Genomic DNA, 16,270 nt, shown 5'->3' with positions numbered 1-16,270 from the left:
CTCACTGCGAAAGGGCTGGAGCTATTGACTTAGCAGATTCATTGGGATCTTGCAGCCATATTACAGTGTGCACTTCTGTAGGCAATAAATCAATATACATCTTTTGATGTCTCTTGTTATCAAATGAAAAAGAAGCATATGCCATATTACAGATACGTACACGAGCCAAGGGAAGAAATGCAGTGTGTGTGAGATGCTCCAGCCTTTCCAGCAGCAGGGTGCCAGCTTTGAGACTCATGCCTGCGGGCCAGGTGACCATGGTATTGCCAGGGACAGAGATGAGCCCTTGGCCATGTGTGACACCCTGCGAGGCAGCGCTCCCACCCAGGGGCCCGTGGGGAGGCGGGTGGCAGTCCCGATGCCTGCCTGGGTGCTGGCTGCACACTTGGCCCTGGCAGCTGTTCCCTGCCTCCTCCCGTGCAACGGTGACAAGCCAAAAGGGAGGTGCAGAGCCCGCGACCATGACAAACGCGACAACGGCACATCGGGTAGGTGGGAAGCCAGCTGGCTAGGCACAGGGGGCAGAGCATTAAAGGTTTTAAGCAACAGTGATGGTGCTAAGGCAATCCAAGCGGAAGGACAAGCCAGGCTGTGCTAGCTTGGAAAGAGTTGGGTTTCCTAAGTCCCTGCAACCTGCAGCATGGCCATGCAGCGCAGCAGCCACCTTCAGCCCTCGTGTGCTCCCCAGGACTCTGAAACGGCCCGTGAGCATGCGTGTGTCCCAAGCTGCGGCTGAGCCACCTGACCGAACTCTGCAAGGACATATGGCCAAGCAGCAAAGACGGTTACTCCCAGCAATGCAAAGGGCCAGAACTTCCCTGCAAAGATCACACGCCTCAGAAATCATGCACAGAGGAAGTCTTTGCTGGTACATCGTCTCAACAAAGGGAACATGAATGCGGTGATGTTTTCTTCCACATCCAGATGAACCGGTGCCTGGCCATCGCCAGCTCTTGCTGGGCATCACCAGCTTTTAACGTGCTCCAGCACAATGAGCTGCGCCAGGTCCAACCCTGGTTTAAGGAGCTGCCCGGAGCTGTGCTGGTTTGTGGCTGAGCGATAAGCAGAGGCACGTGGAGGGGGCACAGCCGCCTCCTCCTGCTGCAGGTGGGACCATGACACGGCAGAGCAGTGTGAGGAGTAAACCATTCCCCGGGGAAGCTCAAATAATAAGAAACCCTTTGAATCACATGGGTGATGATAGCTTGATTACAAACTTATTAGTGCTGGCAAAGCAAGAAAACTATGCAGTTTTACACTGCATTTCCTCCTCTAGAGGAGAAGGATAATATACACTCTGAAATGTGTCTTCATGGAATAAAATTCTTCAACATTTCTAACTGACAATACTTATGCCATTGCTAGGAAACACTAACAAAAACTATCTTCTCATAGCAGCAAATAGGCATATTCTTGTGGAAGGCAGATTTTTTTGAGGACGAAATAGTTTCAGATGTAGCCTATTGGCTTTCAAGTTGCTGGGATGGACAATATCCCCTGGAGTCAATAGAAGGAGTTTCTGTGCGCCTGGAATTTGGCTTTAACATGAGCTTTATTCTGCAAGGAAGATGGATTTTATTGCTGCACAATCCAGAGCGTAAGAGGCGATCTGTTCTTACAAGCATATGAATAAAGAAGCCCCACCTATGGCTACTTCTGGCCTCTTGAAGGCAAAACACTCAGCAGGTAAAGGTCCAGATACCTTCGGATGAAATCAGTGGCTTTCTGATTTCTACTCATGCTATGAAGAATAGTGATACGATGGAAATTTGATGCCGTGGAGATGTGAGTGTCCAAAGAGGCAGAGGTGGCAGGAGGGTCAGCTCAGCTCGGACAGGCAGTCCCAGAGCCCAGGCGCTCACCAGCTAGCGGAGTGAGCCGAGCCTTCGAAGGAGAGCCAGGTCTTTTGCAAAAGCAGGGTTTAACTGCAACACTTGCTGTTTCCATTGGGCTGCAAATTGTACATAACCTTACTGACTGAGAAGTGTTTTGGTTTCAGTAAATTAACATCTATGTTGTCTGCTCATCTGTTCTTGAAATGCAAATTCCTATTAGTAAAATATACCATCATATGCTTAGTTAACAATAAAAATAGGGATTTTTGACTCGTTCTCTGTCCTCAGTCTAGACAGATTGTTAAATATCATCTTTTATTTTTATATTTCTAGTATTACTTATGTGGCAACATGAATCAACTGGCTATAAATAAATTAAGATGGAAATCAGAAGTGTAATCCTAACCATCAGAGGCGTGAGGTACAGGAACAGCCTTTTAATGTGATTAATGAAGCAAAAATCTAACTAGTGTGAAGATGGAAGTTGATAAATATAGAGAGTTATGTGACATACTTGCATACGTAGCATCATGGGAGTGTCCTTTCGAGCCGGTGGTGCTTTGTAATCAATAAAAACATAATTGGTGTAATACGTTCAGGGAAGCCACTTGTTATGGCTTTTTTTAAGGGAATTCTGCACAAGAGAATGTGTGCAGAACACATCCCACGGAGGGGGCCTAGCCTAGGGCTCTGGCAGAGCAAATGGGTTTGGGGCATCAAGCAAATGGATTTGGGGCAACTGGTGATCTCCTGGGAGAAAGAGTAACTGATGCATTTCATGCGGGCTTTTGTCCTGCTGTGCCTCTTCCTGAGCCACCTAAAACTGAGACATCTCATGAGAATTAGTGCTTTAGGGTTTGGCTGAGTACGTACAAAGACTGGATAATGAGCTGACTTGGGCACCCTTTGAAAATCTACTTGTCTATTAGTAATCCTCAGGCAACAGGTTTTGGCCAGAGAGCTAATCCCTAATAAGGTTGCAAACTGAGTTCGTACATCCCTACATGACTGTTCCTCTCTCGGTGTTATTTGTCAGCACAGAGCTTTTTCTTGAGAGAGATACTGAAGTGTAGAAGGATGTAATAACATTTTGGATTAGAGATCAAATTTTTGAAAGCTTTACTTTGCCCATGGACATCCATAGCCTATGGATTGATTATAGCCAGGAGCACGACACGTGAAAATGTCTGCGTCTCTCGGACACCTCCAGACCTCTCCACCAACCATGGAGGGTGTTGCAGGAAAAACAGCCTCTCCTTCTGGAGCTGTCCGTAGTGACAGTGCCAGGAGGAGGAAATAACAGCTCGTTAGCAATCAAGCAGAATTGAGAGAGCCCATTTAACCCCTTCTCTGCGTCAAGGCAGAGACACAAGGAGATGAGACAGGGAGCTTCAGGGCCCCTGATGGGATGCTGGCAGATGATGGGTGGTAGCGGGAAGAAGTGTAGCAGGTAGGATTTGGCTCACAGTTTGAGGTCCAAAGACATGGTGCTGAGCAGCCAATGAAAAAGAGTCTAAAGAGTTAAAAAACCCTCTTTCTCACATGCACCTGATAAATAAAATTTCCAACTCAGAGATGATCCAAGACCGTTTTCCAATAAGAAATAAACCCAGGGCTTAGAAAATGCACACACACAAAGCAGATGAAACTTAAAAGCATTTTCCCAGCACAGTAGTTTAAAAAAAAAGGCGACCTTTTAAGAAAGCCAGTGAGAGTTCATTTGCAGTAAAAAATAAATAAAAAAATCATCTGGGTTAATCCAAAAAGCCCTACCTCCCAGACACTCTTCTGCCATAGTTTAGTACTCTTTTTAATAGGTGTTTCAGCATTAGGATTTAAAAATTCATTTTCTTTTAGTGCTGGAATAAATGGCAGTCAAGGGCTGAAACATCCTCTCCTTTCCCATCCTCCTCGCTCGATGGAGCATAGCCAGAGTTAGCGGCTGCTCTCTGTCCTTTCCTTGCACATCACTTTCATCCAGATGCGTAAAAGGGAAGAGGTGGAACATCTCCCTCTCTTCACTCTCGCAACGGTCAGCTCTGGAGCTGAGAAAAGTGCATTAATTCTGTCCAGAACTTTTTTAATTGGAAAAAAAAACCTTTGCCAGAGTGCTGCCAACCTAGAGCTTTGCTACACTCATGGCAGCGCAAGCAGATGTCGGAGCATTGCAGAAAGATGTTTCCTTCCTGGGCAAGTTCTCTGATGTCCATGGTGAACCTTTTGCTCACCTGCTTCAGGAGACCCACTCTTGGTGCCCACATGCATCAGCCATTTATGTGTTTCACAGTCCTTCAAACAGTGTGATAAAGAAAATGTAAAACACAGACATTTGGTCCAGACCTTTCAGATACTTGTAGCGGTGAAGGTCTCTGTCCCCTGCTCTGAGCTGTTGCTCCTGCAGCGGGGGAGCCCGGCTGTTCTGGTGTGAGCATTGCATCCTCCCCAGGACCAGACCAAGAACATTTATCTCCTGTGGGAAAATAATATCAGCATGGAGCAAACCTGTTGTAAAATGACCGCTTTCAAAGCCTCTGAGGCAGCGGTCAGTCTGCCTGCCTCTTTCCTGATATAAAGAACATCTGTGTTTAAAAGGACAATGGCTATATTAAAATACCATTAAACTATTATCTTTACAAATAATACACAGGACGTCCTTGCCTTTAAAAGCTCAGGAAGGAATGATATGTCTTTATTTTATTTTTTTCAATGTTGTCAATTCACGCAGCTTGAGGTTCTTCACGTAAAGCATCACCTGCTGGAGGCATGTCATGTGGTGATGGTCTCGTCATTAAAAAATAACTGAGTGGTGAAAAATAAAACACAAGCTCCAGGTGAGGGACTGAGTTGGGAATAAGGCTCCCGTGCATTACCTGCCCGCATCCCTGTAGGTAAGGCCTGACAAACCAGAGTAAATCTGGAATAATCCTGGTGTGGTCCAAGGAATTATGGGAGGGAAAACCCAGCAGGAGATGAGGAAGGTGCCGTCCACAGTGTGGCTGGGAACATGGCTCCTGCTCCCGTGTGCATGCCGGCACTCCCAGGGCTGGCACACCTATACAGCGAGAGCATATGCTCACTCTGAGAGCCGACTGACACGGCAGCCTGCATAGTCTTTAAATATGATCATCCTTGATGCCTGTTACAAGTTTTATTAATTTTAAAAGCTTTCTGATCTCTTCCAGTTAAGCTTTAATTACTGTTCTTGATTTCCAGCCCATAGAAAGATCAAAACCAGTTTAGAGGAAGAGGCGCTTTATTCCTTACCAACCCTGCCCCCTGTCTTCACTGGGGATTATATTTCTTCACTTTGCACATCCATGAGATCATTAAGCATAACGCAGCAGTCAGCTAGCAACATCTACAGAACCGTATTCCCATCGCCTGTGGCAGGATGCCAAACACAGTAAATATGACTTTAAGGTTGTGCAGTTGGTCTTTTGAGCTTTTACAGTTTCTAGCTGGAGGGGAAAAAGAAAAAACGAGACCAGAGGGTGCAATTACTCTTGTTTTCAATTGCCAGTTATGCAGCAGGCAGGTACATGGATATGCTTTAGACCCTTCCTATTTGGTGTGAAGGCCACTGCCACCTTCATCTTAAAACAGCAAGAAGTAGCCAAAAGATGTAACAGGTTGGGGAACTCATTGGTCGCTTCATTTGAAAGGCAAATTGCTTTTAAAGGGTCAGATTCCTTCCATCAGTGCCCAGCGACTCTGACATTTGGCTTTCTCTTTGCATCTTCTTACAACCATCCATACATTTGTCAGCTCTACAGAAGGTGCCTGCAGCGTGTTGTAGCTCACCAAGAGCCGCGTGTGAGAACTCGCCCATGCCCAACATGAGCGTCACTCCTGTGTGTGCCAGAGGTGGGCTGATATTTGGCTTGCTGACTTGATCTGCCAAGCTCATCTTCAGCTCTGGCTGTGGTGTTTAAAGCCTGAGGACTAAAACCTAAATCTAACAACTTCCCAAATTCCTAAACAAGCCACCTGCTGTCCCAGGGGCTGGAGAACTGAGAGGCTGCTGTCCTTCTGCAGAACCAGTTCCGAACAGACCGACCCACCAGGTCTCCCAGTACTTGGCAATGACATGACTACCACACCAAAGGGCAACAGTTCCTATCAACTGCATACATGAAACTGGGGAATAGAATTTTTAAATGCAGCAGGCCCAATTTACACTGATCTCCATAAGAGTGAGGTACCTAGCTACTTTTAAGTCTGTTCCATGCTGTCCTTCCTGGGAATGGAATGACGTTTCCTATAACGGGATATGATCAGGGACGCTGGGGGCTCTTACATCGCGCTTTGGACATGAAGGGATCCCTGCTGGAGGACCAGCGGATATCCATCACCCCTCCATCTTCCTTACTAAGGTTGGAAAGTAAAATATGAACAGCAAGACACTGTTATTCTCAAGTCTGATTTCTACAGTGACTTGTCTGGGATTCAGAAATCTTTCCCTCTGTTCTCCAGCTGCCGTAAGATCTCTTGACAAGGAGTCACAACTCTTTTCTCTATGTTTCACCTCAGTCCAACAACAACTGCAGTAAAGAGAAAAACAAATAAGCTGAGAAGTGTGCTGAGCAAATGCGGGGGAAATATTTTTTACAGAAAGTCTAAGCAGTTTTGCAGAGCTCTTTTCAAGTGCATTTACTGAAATTTCCCCAGAGCCTTCCTAATGTAAGTACCGTTGGAAAGATCCTAACTAAGAGAAACAGCTCCTGCTGAGTGATAGTCCATAGCTTTATTAGTAGAGATCAAAGAGAATAAAACAATTACTGTAATTTCCAAGGAACAGTTTTTCCAGGGGCACGGGAGATGAAGACTATGAAAATGGGTCCACGTGTGCTTAAGGAATGGATAGGCATATCGGTCTTTAATTTTTTTGCTGGTAGAGGGAGTCACCTCCTATTCTGGGATACACTAATGCAAATATGAAGTAACTCTTTTTGGCTTCCATAGGATGCCTGCAGTTTTAAAGCTGTGTGCATGGGATAACTGTGTGACTCCATGGCTTTTACGATGGCCTAAAGGACACTGGACACAGACTGCCGCCCGGCAGTGGGACTCGGGTACCTTACAGTCCGGTGGGGGACAGGACACCTTCACCCTCATGTGTCCCTGGATAAGGTCTGATTCAATCCTGTGCTCATTTTTGGGGTCCCAAGAGACAAATCCTGATGAATCAAATGCTGCCACTGTTGCATTTGCAGGTGAGCGTCCAGAGTGGTGGCGAGAACTGTGGCTGATGCGTGCTCTGGAAATCAGGCTGTGTTACCCTCCGTAGATGCCCAGGGGATGATCCTCAGACTCGCCCTGCTCTTGTCTCAGAGGCTGAAATGACCCTACAGCTGGACTGGGCATGGCAGCTTCTCTCCAGCAAAACAATTGTCCTTTATCCTATTATATCGTAACATGTGATTTAGAGATGATTCATCCCTTTTATTTGAGCCCGGACTTTGCTATTATCTTGCATTTCAGCCAAATATTATTAGGAATGTTGATGTGTCTACACAGGGACATTTTCTGCAGAATTAATCTAAGAACTTCTAAAATGAATGAGCATATATAAAATATTTCTTTGGAACAAAAATGGACTTAATTTAGTTTATCTTAATGCATTTTGGAGACAAATCACAACAAACCAAATTAAGGTCTCTGTAATTCTGTCCACATAGAAGCGAATGCAGCTGAATGAATCCACTTTAAATTCCAGCCTTCAGTTAGCCCAGGTTAATTTTCCAATGTAAACAAGCCCTAAATTCAAAAATTAAAAAAAGAAGAAACAAACCCCAGTTCAGTTATGACAGTGATATTCTCAGCTTTGAAATCTGCAGATCTGGGAGGCTGCGTCCCATGTTGTCTTTTACAGAGTGGGGTATGCCCAAGGAGCGGGAAGTGTCTAAAGGCACTGCCTGCTCTCTCTATGGCATGGCCAGGCTCTCACTTCTACTTCACCCACTTCAGAGCAGCTCAAAGCCAAAAGCAGCGGCAAGGTTGGCAGGTCTGTCATGCAGAAACCTTCCCACAACCTCAGGTGCTGGAAAACACGAGTGTTAGAGCAGGCATAGGAAAGCAGCACTGCCTGGAGATAACTGCATGATCCGAAGGAGACGTGGATCAAAGGGGCGAAGCAGGAAATCCCCTTCTTCTGTGGGAGCCCTACAAACAAACTCACAGCTCTGAAATCTTTCTCTTGCCTTCAGAAATAAATAAAAGGACTGTACAAATAACTAGGGTTTCCTGAAGAGACAGAGGTGTGAGGACAGAGGCACTGCAGACCACCTGGGAGGTGGGTAGCATCACGTCCCAGGTTGGAAAATGGAGGGGGCACATGTAAGACAGCACGTTCCTCACAGGGCTCATCCCATTACAGAAGCAATATCAGGAAGATGAAACAAATCTGACAACAGCAGTGACTAAAGGGGGACAGCAAATTAACTATCAGTGCTAATGAGGGGAAAAAACTGCCAAAGCCTCTCGCTACAAAATGAGTCCCCACATATAGCTATGGCCCCAGGAAAAGCGTTAATTTGGCACATGTCCACTCATTTGAGAAAATCTTATAATGAAATTCTGGCTAGCAGTCATGGATATCACTTAGAGAAGCTCATCGCTGCTAGAAGAGAGAAGGCGTCTGAGAGAGCTGCTGCCGGGCAGAACAGCGGGCGAGCGGACCCCGGGACGCGGACCCGGCAGGGCAGAGAATGCTCTTCACCAGCACATGTCATGCAGAGAAAGAGCCTTTAGCGTCTTGAGTAAATAAGCAAAGGATACAAACATTTTAAGATATCATCTATGTACAGTAAAAGGCACCGATCCTTTGTTAAAGATGGGAGAGAATGATATAAACAAGAAGAGAGAAAACTTTTCTATCAGAATGTTTTTTCACGTAAAACTCTGCTGTTGCTCAAGCAAAAATTTGCATGGAAAGTGCTGGCCAAATGTAACTTTCATAGGAGAACAAAGACAAAAAAAGCAGAATCTATCTTATGGATGGTTAGCAAAAAACATCAGTGTCCATTATCAATAAGCAAAGATCTCAAAATCATGTACAACTTTTTCTTAAGAATTTAAGTTTGTTTTTTGTTTTGTTTTCAATTAATTTCCATTAAATTTTCATTTCCCTTGTATTACCATTTATCTAGTTGTTCTTGTGCAGTTTTCTGTAGGGACAAGAGTCTCTCTCAACCATTTCCAGACAGAATATTCATTATTTAGTTGAATGGACTGAAAAACAAAAACGCCCCGCCATGGCCAGGGCCACACAGCAACGCAGTAACTCAGCCGGGAGTGGATCCAAGCCGTGGCGCTCGGTTTCTGCTCTCGTCGCTAGGACAGACTCTTCGCTTGAAGGCAAAAGGGGAAACGAAAGTGATTGTAGGACACTCTCCAGGGCACAATCACAAGCTAAATAGGCTTTGTTTATGTAGACGGCTTTCTAAAAGTCAAGCCATTGATAATGGGGGATCTTAATATCAGGCTGTTGTCTGGGATAACCACAGTCGACTCGCTGGGGACTGCTCTTGGAGGGCGTACAGCATGCTGTATTTACACTGATACTCCAGCAGTCAAGATCAGAAGCAGTTTTGGACTCAGTCCTAGGAAACGAGCCAGGTATGATAAATAAGATATATTCCGGGGAATATGTAGGGCCAGTGAACCACAGGGGCAGGCTTGGTATCAGGCCTGTCTTGCCTCTCACCATTCCCACTGGGAACACAGCTCGGTGTCATCCAGATGGCTTTGTAAATCCTGGAGGAGGACACTGGCCTCCCCAGAGCACCCAAGACTCGGGTCCTTTTCCTCTGCCATCTACAGCAGCTTTCCGAGCTGCTGAGCCAACTCAAGATGGAGCTGGCTGGGTGTTGTTAGCGGACAGAGCGAGGCAAATAGCATCATTCTGAGTTAGCTCATATACGCATGACTTGTTGTTTGTAAAGAGACCTTGAGCTTTGCTGAACCCAATGTACTCGTCTTTAATTTTCACTTTCCCAGCAGAGATACACCCACACTTCTCCAAAGAATTACAGTTAGTTTGGTCCAGGCATTTGTGGAATAACTTCACTTGTCATTGCCCCTGCTTTAAAGCGTCTGATAGAATAAGCTGACCTGGAAACACACCACTTTTTGTTTGCTCTTTCCTAAGGGAACATTATATTATTCATGTTTTGTCATAAGTATCTGGAAGTTATGGAAAATGTTCACCGTCTCCTGCATTCAGGGCTTCTAGAACCACAGTTTTATCCCCCAAAACAATGTGCCAGAAAGTCAACTGCCGGTGTCAGCCAGGAAACAGGGAGCAGAGACAGTGTTGGCAATTCAGGGGACCGATCAGGCATCAAGAATAAAAATAGAACGATATTATGAACAAATGATTCATGAGAAAAGAAATAAGCTGAAATGTCCTGATGCTGCTAAGTAAATATTTAGCAACGACTAATAGCTTTGCAGAAGATCTGTTAATGTCAGATTTGCTAATAATAAAAAGAGAGTAATATATATTATTAATATTAATCAAATTACAAATTTGAATAAGTTCCTTCCTAAGACAAGGACATTACTTTTCCATTTTCCTTGCAGTTTATGAAGGTAAACTCAATGGCTGAGATCAGAAGAATCTTAGAAGAGAAATGCACTCCAGAAATTTTAAGTTGTTGTCATTAAACCCAAAACACACATCAATTTTAACTGTATATTGAACCCCACCCCTTCTCACCTCCCAGACAGTGGTCTGATGGAGCTGGAGCGTGGCCACCCAAATATAATCAGCCACCCACAAAAGACAGGAAAAAAAAGCTTTTAGGGCTGATCAGTCAAAAACCTGATATAAACTTCATTTTCATTAAAGCTCTTCCACTTAGTGACTATGAAAGTCCTGCCGTATCCCTGTGAATTTTCATACTAAATACCTCCTAGCAAGTGAAATGCACACTGAAGTAATAGATCAGTAATTCTCACCTTCCTAAAAGGAAACCTGGTTTGTGGATTTTTCTATGTATTTAAGAAAATTACTTTCAGATCCTTCTCCATATTCACACTCAGGCTTTTAATTTCTAATTCCCCATCACTCATCTCTCTGCCTGGGCCTGGCTTTCCTGAGAACATTTGCAAGATTCATCCTCCATACTTGGAAATTTTATGGGGCTTCAATTTTTTTCAGAAAAGGAGAATAAAAGTAAAGAGCTGGAAGGGTTGAACTGCACAGGTTTGCTGTTTTGGTTAGACAGTCTGAGTCTTGAATTCTGGAAAAAGCACGGACCATAACCTGAAATGGAGATTATTTGTGCAAATATTTAGTACCATTTTCCCCACCATGTCCTTGCCACCATGGCCTGAGTCACGCTCTCGTGTGACCCCGAGTGCCCGCTTGCTGTCACCCAGCTCAGCTCCCCTCTGCTCAAAGCTGCCCGTTCACACAGGCTTCGAGCACTGAACATTTCTGATAGGAAATAACATCTCGGCAAAGTGCGGCAGCTCAGCAAAAGCCATTTCCAAGTGACGCACTGCAAGGTGCTGCAGGAGGTGAGAACTTGCACGGTGCAGATTATCAGCTTTCTCTCCTGCTGACTAATTCCCTGGTATGAAGTGAAATTCTCAGACCATATTGTGCTTTTGATTAGTGCTGCCAGAGATATGGAAAGCAGCAACATGTCCAGACTCTGGCAGCAGATCGCAAAGACACAAACCCATAGAAACTACCTGCAGTGAGAGTGGTTCTTGCCCAGGACACGGACTGGTTGGCCCTGGTGGGAGCGGGGACTGCCTGAGGAGTGCTTTTTGGGAGAAATGCCTCCAGCTCTGCAATGGAAAAGACTTTCCAAGACTATCATGTGCTGAAATTCCCACCTACCCAAGTCACTGCTTTTGAAGATTTTTGTTTTTCATTCCCCAGTTTGAAGACAATGTGAGCAGCACAGAGTGCAACCTCAGCTCAAGTTTAAAACGGAAATTAAACATTTTTCTACTTCCATTTGCAAAGACCTTCAGGCTCAGGCTTTTATACATTTTACATATCTGCACATTTTGTATCTTGCCAAAAAAAAGCAGCAGCTTCACTTCTTAAATATCCCTCCTTTATGGGGCAAAACTTAACACCATCACTGGGGCTTCAGTGAATTTCTCTTACGTACTGATGCAGTGGATGAGGAACACTCCTTATTTGCTAACAAAAGATTAATACCAGGTTTAGACATGCTGAGAAAAACAGCTGAACCTTTAGCGTCAGCTCCCTGACTGTTTTACCTGGCATAGTTTTACTATTGGAGCCTGCCAGGATCAGACCACAGAGCGGATGAGATGATCTGCTCACCTTTGGGCTCTGAAGGAAATACAGAAAGGCCCAAGAGGGAAATTATTTAGCTAAAAAACAAAGCCCTCTGCTAATTTATGCAACTATTTATGCAGAATTTATGCTAATGTATCCCATGATGTTGATAGACTCTAGCCATCCATCATAAATCTCAGGCACTGGCTGGCTGCATGGAGCCCGTAAGGAGGGTGGATGGTTCTGATGGGGCTCCGTGCCAGAACAAGGATCTTCCCAGGACGTCTCAGTGCAGGATTAAGGCCCCGGTTTGTACCAGAAAAAACCATAAACAGGCCTGAGCTTGTTCAAACAAAATCCCTGCTTTCTGCTCTGCCTGCAGATGTACGTTTTGGCTGCAGAAAGAGAATGAAGCTGAAAACTTTGTTTTCAACTACAAAGTTGGAAAAAGCTGGGGAAATGAAGCTAGCTAAAACTGGTGGCCTACCGTTCCAAACCGCAGCAAACCTCTGGGCTCCACGCAGAGAAAGCAGCAGCCTTGGGTGATAAATTGATTGTTTTCCTGTTAGCTGTGGAATTTGTTAGTGCTGTAAAACTGCTGTCCACGCTGAGGACTCCTCCTGCTATTTTCTTGAACTAAGAGAATAATAAAAGGCTTCTCTGGAAATTCTTTACATCTCCGTTTTAAACAGATGGCTGCTGAACTCCTTAAGGTCAGCGGTACACTGTCTGATTATCACCACGTGGCTCCTTTAAGCAGATTAAATTAGGAAAAGAGAAAAAAAAAAAACACCAAAAGGACAGCACAAGACTTGCTTTCTGCAGAAATCCATGTGCAACCGCACATGGATTTCAATTTTGAAGAATCACAGGACACACTTCCCTGACTTGATAGCAATTGTTGGAAAGCAAAAATAAACGCCTGTGACTCATCATTCACGCAGGTCCAGGGGACAGAGCACCGTATCCTCCATGTGGGAAGGCAATTTGGTGAAGAAGACTCAACAAACTCAGAAGACTTAATCATGATTTAGTGCCGTGCTCCCACACTCACACACTTACCGATGGGACCCACGCTCACGTGCCAGGGGTTTGATTTAGAAGGAAGACATGCTCCAAAAATAGACATCAAGATGATGTTTGGATGAGCATAAGGGAATCTAATAAAACAAAAGTATATTAAAAAAAAAAAGCTAAGTGGAATCTGAAAGTCAAAAGCTGAGAAGTTTTTAAAGAGAGAATATCTTGTCTTGCTATAAGCATGAGATCAGATTTTCTGCTGGTAAACGTCAGTGTAATTTCATTTACCTACTGGAACTAAACCAGTTTATTCTAGTGAAGGTCTAAACAACCAGACTGCTTTCTCTTTTTAAATAATGCGAGCGCTATCCCTGCCCATGCCTGTACGAGGAGCTGCCAGCAGCAGGAAGGGGCCTGGCACTGCTGGGTAAGGACAGTCTCGGTTTTGTTTCAGCAGCTCGGTGCCCACATTGCCAAGCCAGACCCCAACCGGGCACTCGCCAGCTCCCACTTCCAGCCCTTCTGCCTGGCAGCACACGGCAGGCAGCTCCTTGCCAAAACAAGTCCTACCACGGCGCAGCTTTGGACCAACGCTGACACTGAATTTCCTCATTGACCGGCCTGGCGTAACGGGAGGGCAGCAGATCCCAACTGTTGCAAATCAGCTACCTACTGCCGAGGAGGATATGGCAGCTCTGACTGGGGCGGGAGAGGAGAAGGCAGGGATTTTAGCTAATTATTCTCAACCTCCAAGTGTCCCTACGATGCACATTGTCAGTTTGACATCCCTGCTGTGGTGTAAGCAGAAATGTCCTCGCCTTTCTCATCACCGCGCGGTCCTGGCTCGCCACCGCCGGGAAGATGGACACGTCAGGGGGTCGCATAGGTGAGACAATCTCTACTTGCCGTCCCTCTCCCTTTTGGCCCAGACTCGCCGCTCTCCGTCTAACTCTGGTCTCTCTACCCGTGTCTGGTTTTAATCAAACCTGTCAGCGCGGAGACCCTGACCTTCTGAAAAGCCTCCAGTCCCTGCGCTATAATTAAAATGATTTGTCTAATGCTGCCCCATCAAGATGGATTTCAGGAAGGAGAAAGTGCAAACTCCCAGAGCTGGTGGAAAATGCAAATAAACAGAGTGTCGATCTGGCATAGATAGCTGTCACTCAATCTGACCTCACCCGCTGGAAGGATCTAATCAAACACAGTCTGCCTCCAAGATATAAGGCTAGGAAATGAAGCTTTAAATGGTGTTTTCATCCATGCTGGAATGGCTCAATTTATGCTTTGTTTTGTTTGTGAAATAACTGCTTTTTAAAAAGAAATGCTAATACTGCTACAAATAATTAATGTTATCTGAATCTATCAAATTCTAAGAGGGGGTGATTAGATTCAAAACAGCAGAGACATTTCTAGTCTCAACGACACGAGTCAATATAAAAAAATGCCTATGTTCTTAGATAACCTTTGGTCTCAGTCTTTTGCTGAACATCAGTGCTCCCGAGGCTAGCATATGTTTATTTCTTAAGCTGAAATGTAACATTTTGCTCATATGTTGATATTAAAACAAAAATTTCACTTCCGAACTCTTTAATCTTTTTATTCATGTGTTCTGTCACTCCCAGGCAGGGATTGTGAGTACCAGACGCTGCCTTATGTAAAATAATTGACTGCATTTTCTCTCCTCTGAACTAATTCACCACATTTTCTCCCTATCTATCATCTAGATGAATGCACTGTGTTTTCTATCTATCATCCTTCTAAGGTACTCATCACTGGGGTATGCAGCCAGCAGATAAAAAGTATAATGATGCTATATTAAATAAGGAAAATCAATGTTCCACTCATAGTAAAACTGAGCCAAATTCTAACAAGTGGGTCGCCATGAGCAGAATTTGTCCCTCTGTTGCAAGCAGAGGGCTTTCCTGAAGCAGCGCTCCCAGGCCCATGATATTCATAGGCTTTCACCTGCAACGCCATATGGCCTGGGAAAACCAGGGCTCATCTCTTCTCCTCCCTCTGCCCCAGCCCTGCTTGCTGGGGTTCACGCAGCCCTCCCTGCCAACGCCCAGTTTGAGCCCAAGATTTCTTGCCCTGGTCAGTGTGGACATGGAGAATCAGGTGCTGCACTCAGGTGAGCCAAGAGAGGACACGAAAGCCGTGAGATTTAAGAGTCTGGGGTTTAGCTTCTGTGCATTTAACGGCTCGGGCCTGGCCGGCATTTGCCGGCAAGTTCTCCTTGGTCAGAGTCTGGGTTAGAAGCTGCATTTTACAGAGGCAGACCCAGAGCTTCAAGGACTATTAAATGACTCAAGAAACTGGATCATTCAAACAGCAGCAAATATGACAGAACTACATAAATTGAACAGGTTTTGTGAATATCTGCCTGGTTCATAGAGGTAAGAAAAGCAAATCAGAATCCTCGGATGCAGTGGTTCTTGGATGTAAAACGGTGCACCAGTTAGGGTCGTTGGTGTGAATTTTATGTGATGGGAGTAGTCCAAACTGCAGGACTGGGGTCTGGGATCTGAAACGCAGTGAAAGCAACCCCTGGCTGCTTCGCAGACAATTCATCACGAGAATGTCCATTGTGAACAAAAAAAGGGAGATCGATTTTTTAAGCAAGTCTGTCCTGAGAATGGGCAGCTCAGGCCAATGCCCCTCTGATGTACCATATAAACTTTAATGTACTACCACTCCATTTCAGCTATGCTTTTTTCCCCTCGTTGCAAAATGCTGAACTGCAGTTAAATGCTAGATGGTATTTCCTGGCTGTGTGACTGATTGCTTGCCTTTGTGCACGGCTGGTTATTTGTTAGCAGTGAGCACTTCAAAGCCTAGCAGCCAGCCCAGCCGCCCAGGAAAGTGGTTCAGCTCTCTTTGCCCACCCCACTACGTTAGTTGAGAGAGAAGCAGCATCTTTTGGCACTTCACAACAGAGATATGAAAAGTGACTGCACTGCTTTTGATGCAGAGGCACCATGTCTCCCTGCCAGTCAGCACATCCAGATATTTCCTCCGTGGAAATTGGGACAGAGCTGGGAGGGGAAGGGAGGTAAATTATATTTATGCCAGGTGATGAGTCTGTAGCCTGTTTGCAGTAGATCTCTTTATACCTGGCCAACTATAGAAGGTTTATGATGTGCTCTCC

General features: G+C 45.1%; 1 protein-coding gene across 1 annotated transcript in view; it reads left to right on the top strand.

Annotated features, from left to right (window-relative positions):
* Nucleotides 1-461: 461 nt before the first annotated feature.
* The window catches only part of TEKT4 (tektin 4), a 32,571-nt gene continuing 16,762 nt past the window's right edge, over nucleotides 462-16,270 (top strand). The window contains exon 1 of the mRNA XM_009329417.1: nucleotides 462-488. Within this exon, the coding sequence (XP_009327692.1) occupies nucleotides 462-488 (27 nt within the window). The remainder of the gene's footprint in view (nucleotides 489-16,270) is intronic.

This window comes from Pygoscelis adeliae, unplaced genomic scaffold (genome assembly GCF_000699105.1).
Source record: "Pygoscelis adeliae isolate BGI_AS28 unplaced genomic scaffold, ASM69910v1 Scaffold467, whole genome shotgun sequence".
NCBI lineage: Eukaryota > Metazoa > Chordata > Aves > Sphenisciformes > Spheniscidae > Pygoscelis > Pygoscelis adeliae.
The sequence above is the reverse complement of the archived record's forward strand: the minus strand, read 5'-3'. Positions and strand labels throughout refer to the sequence as shown.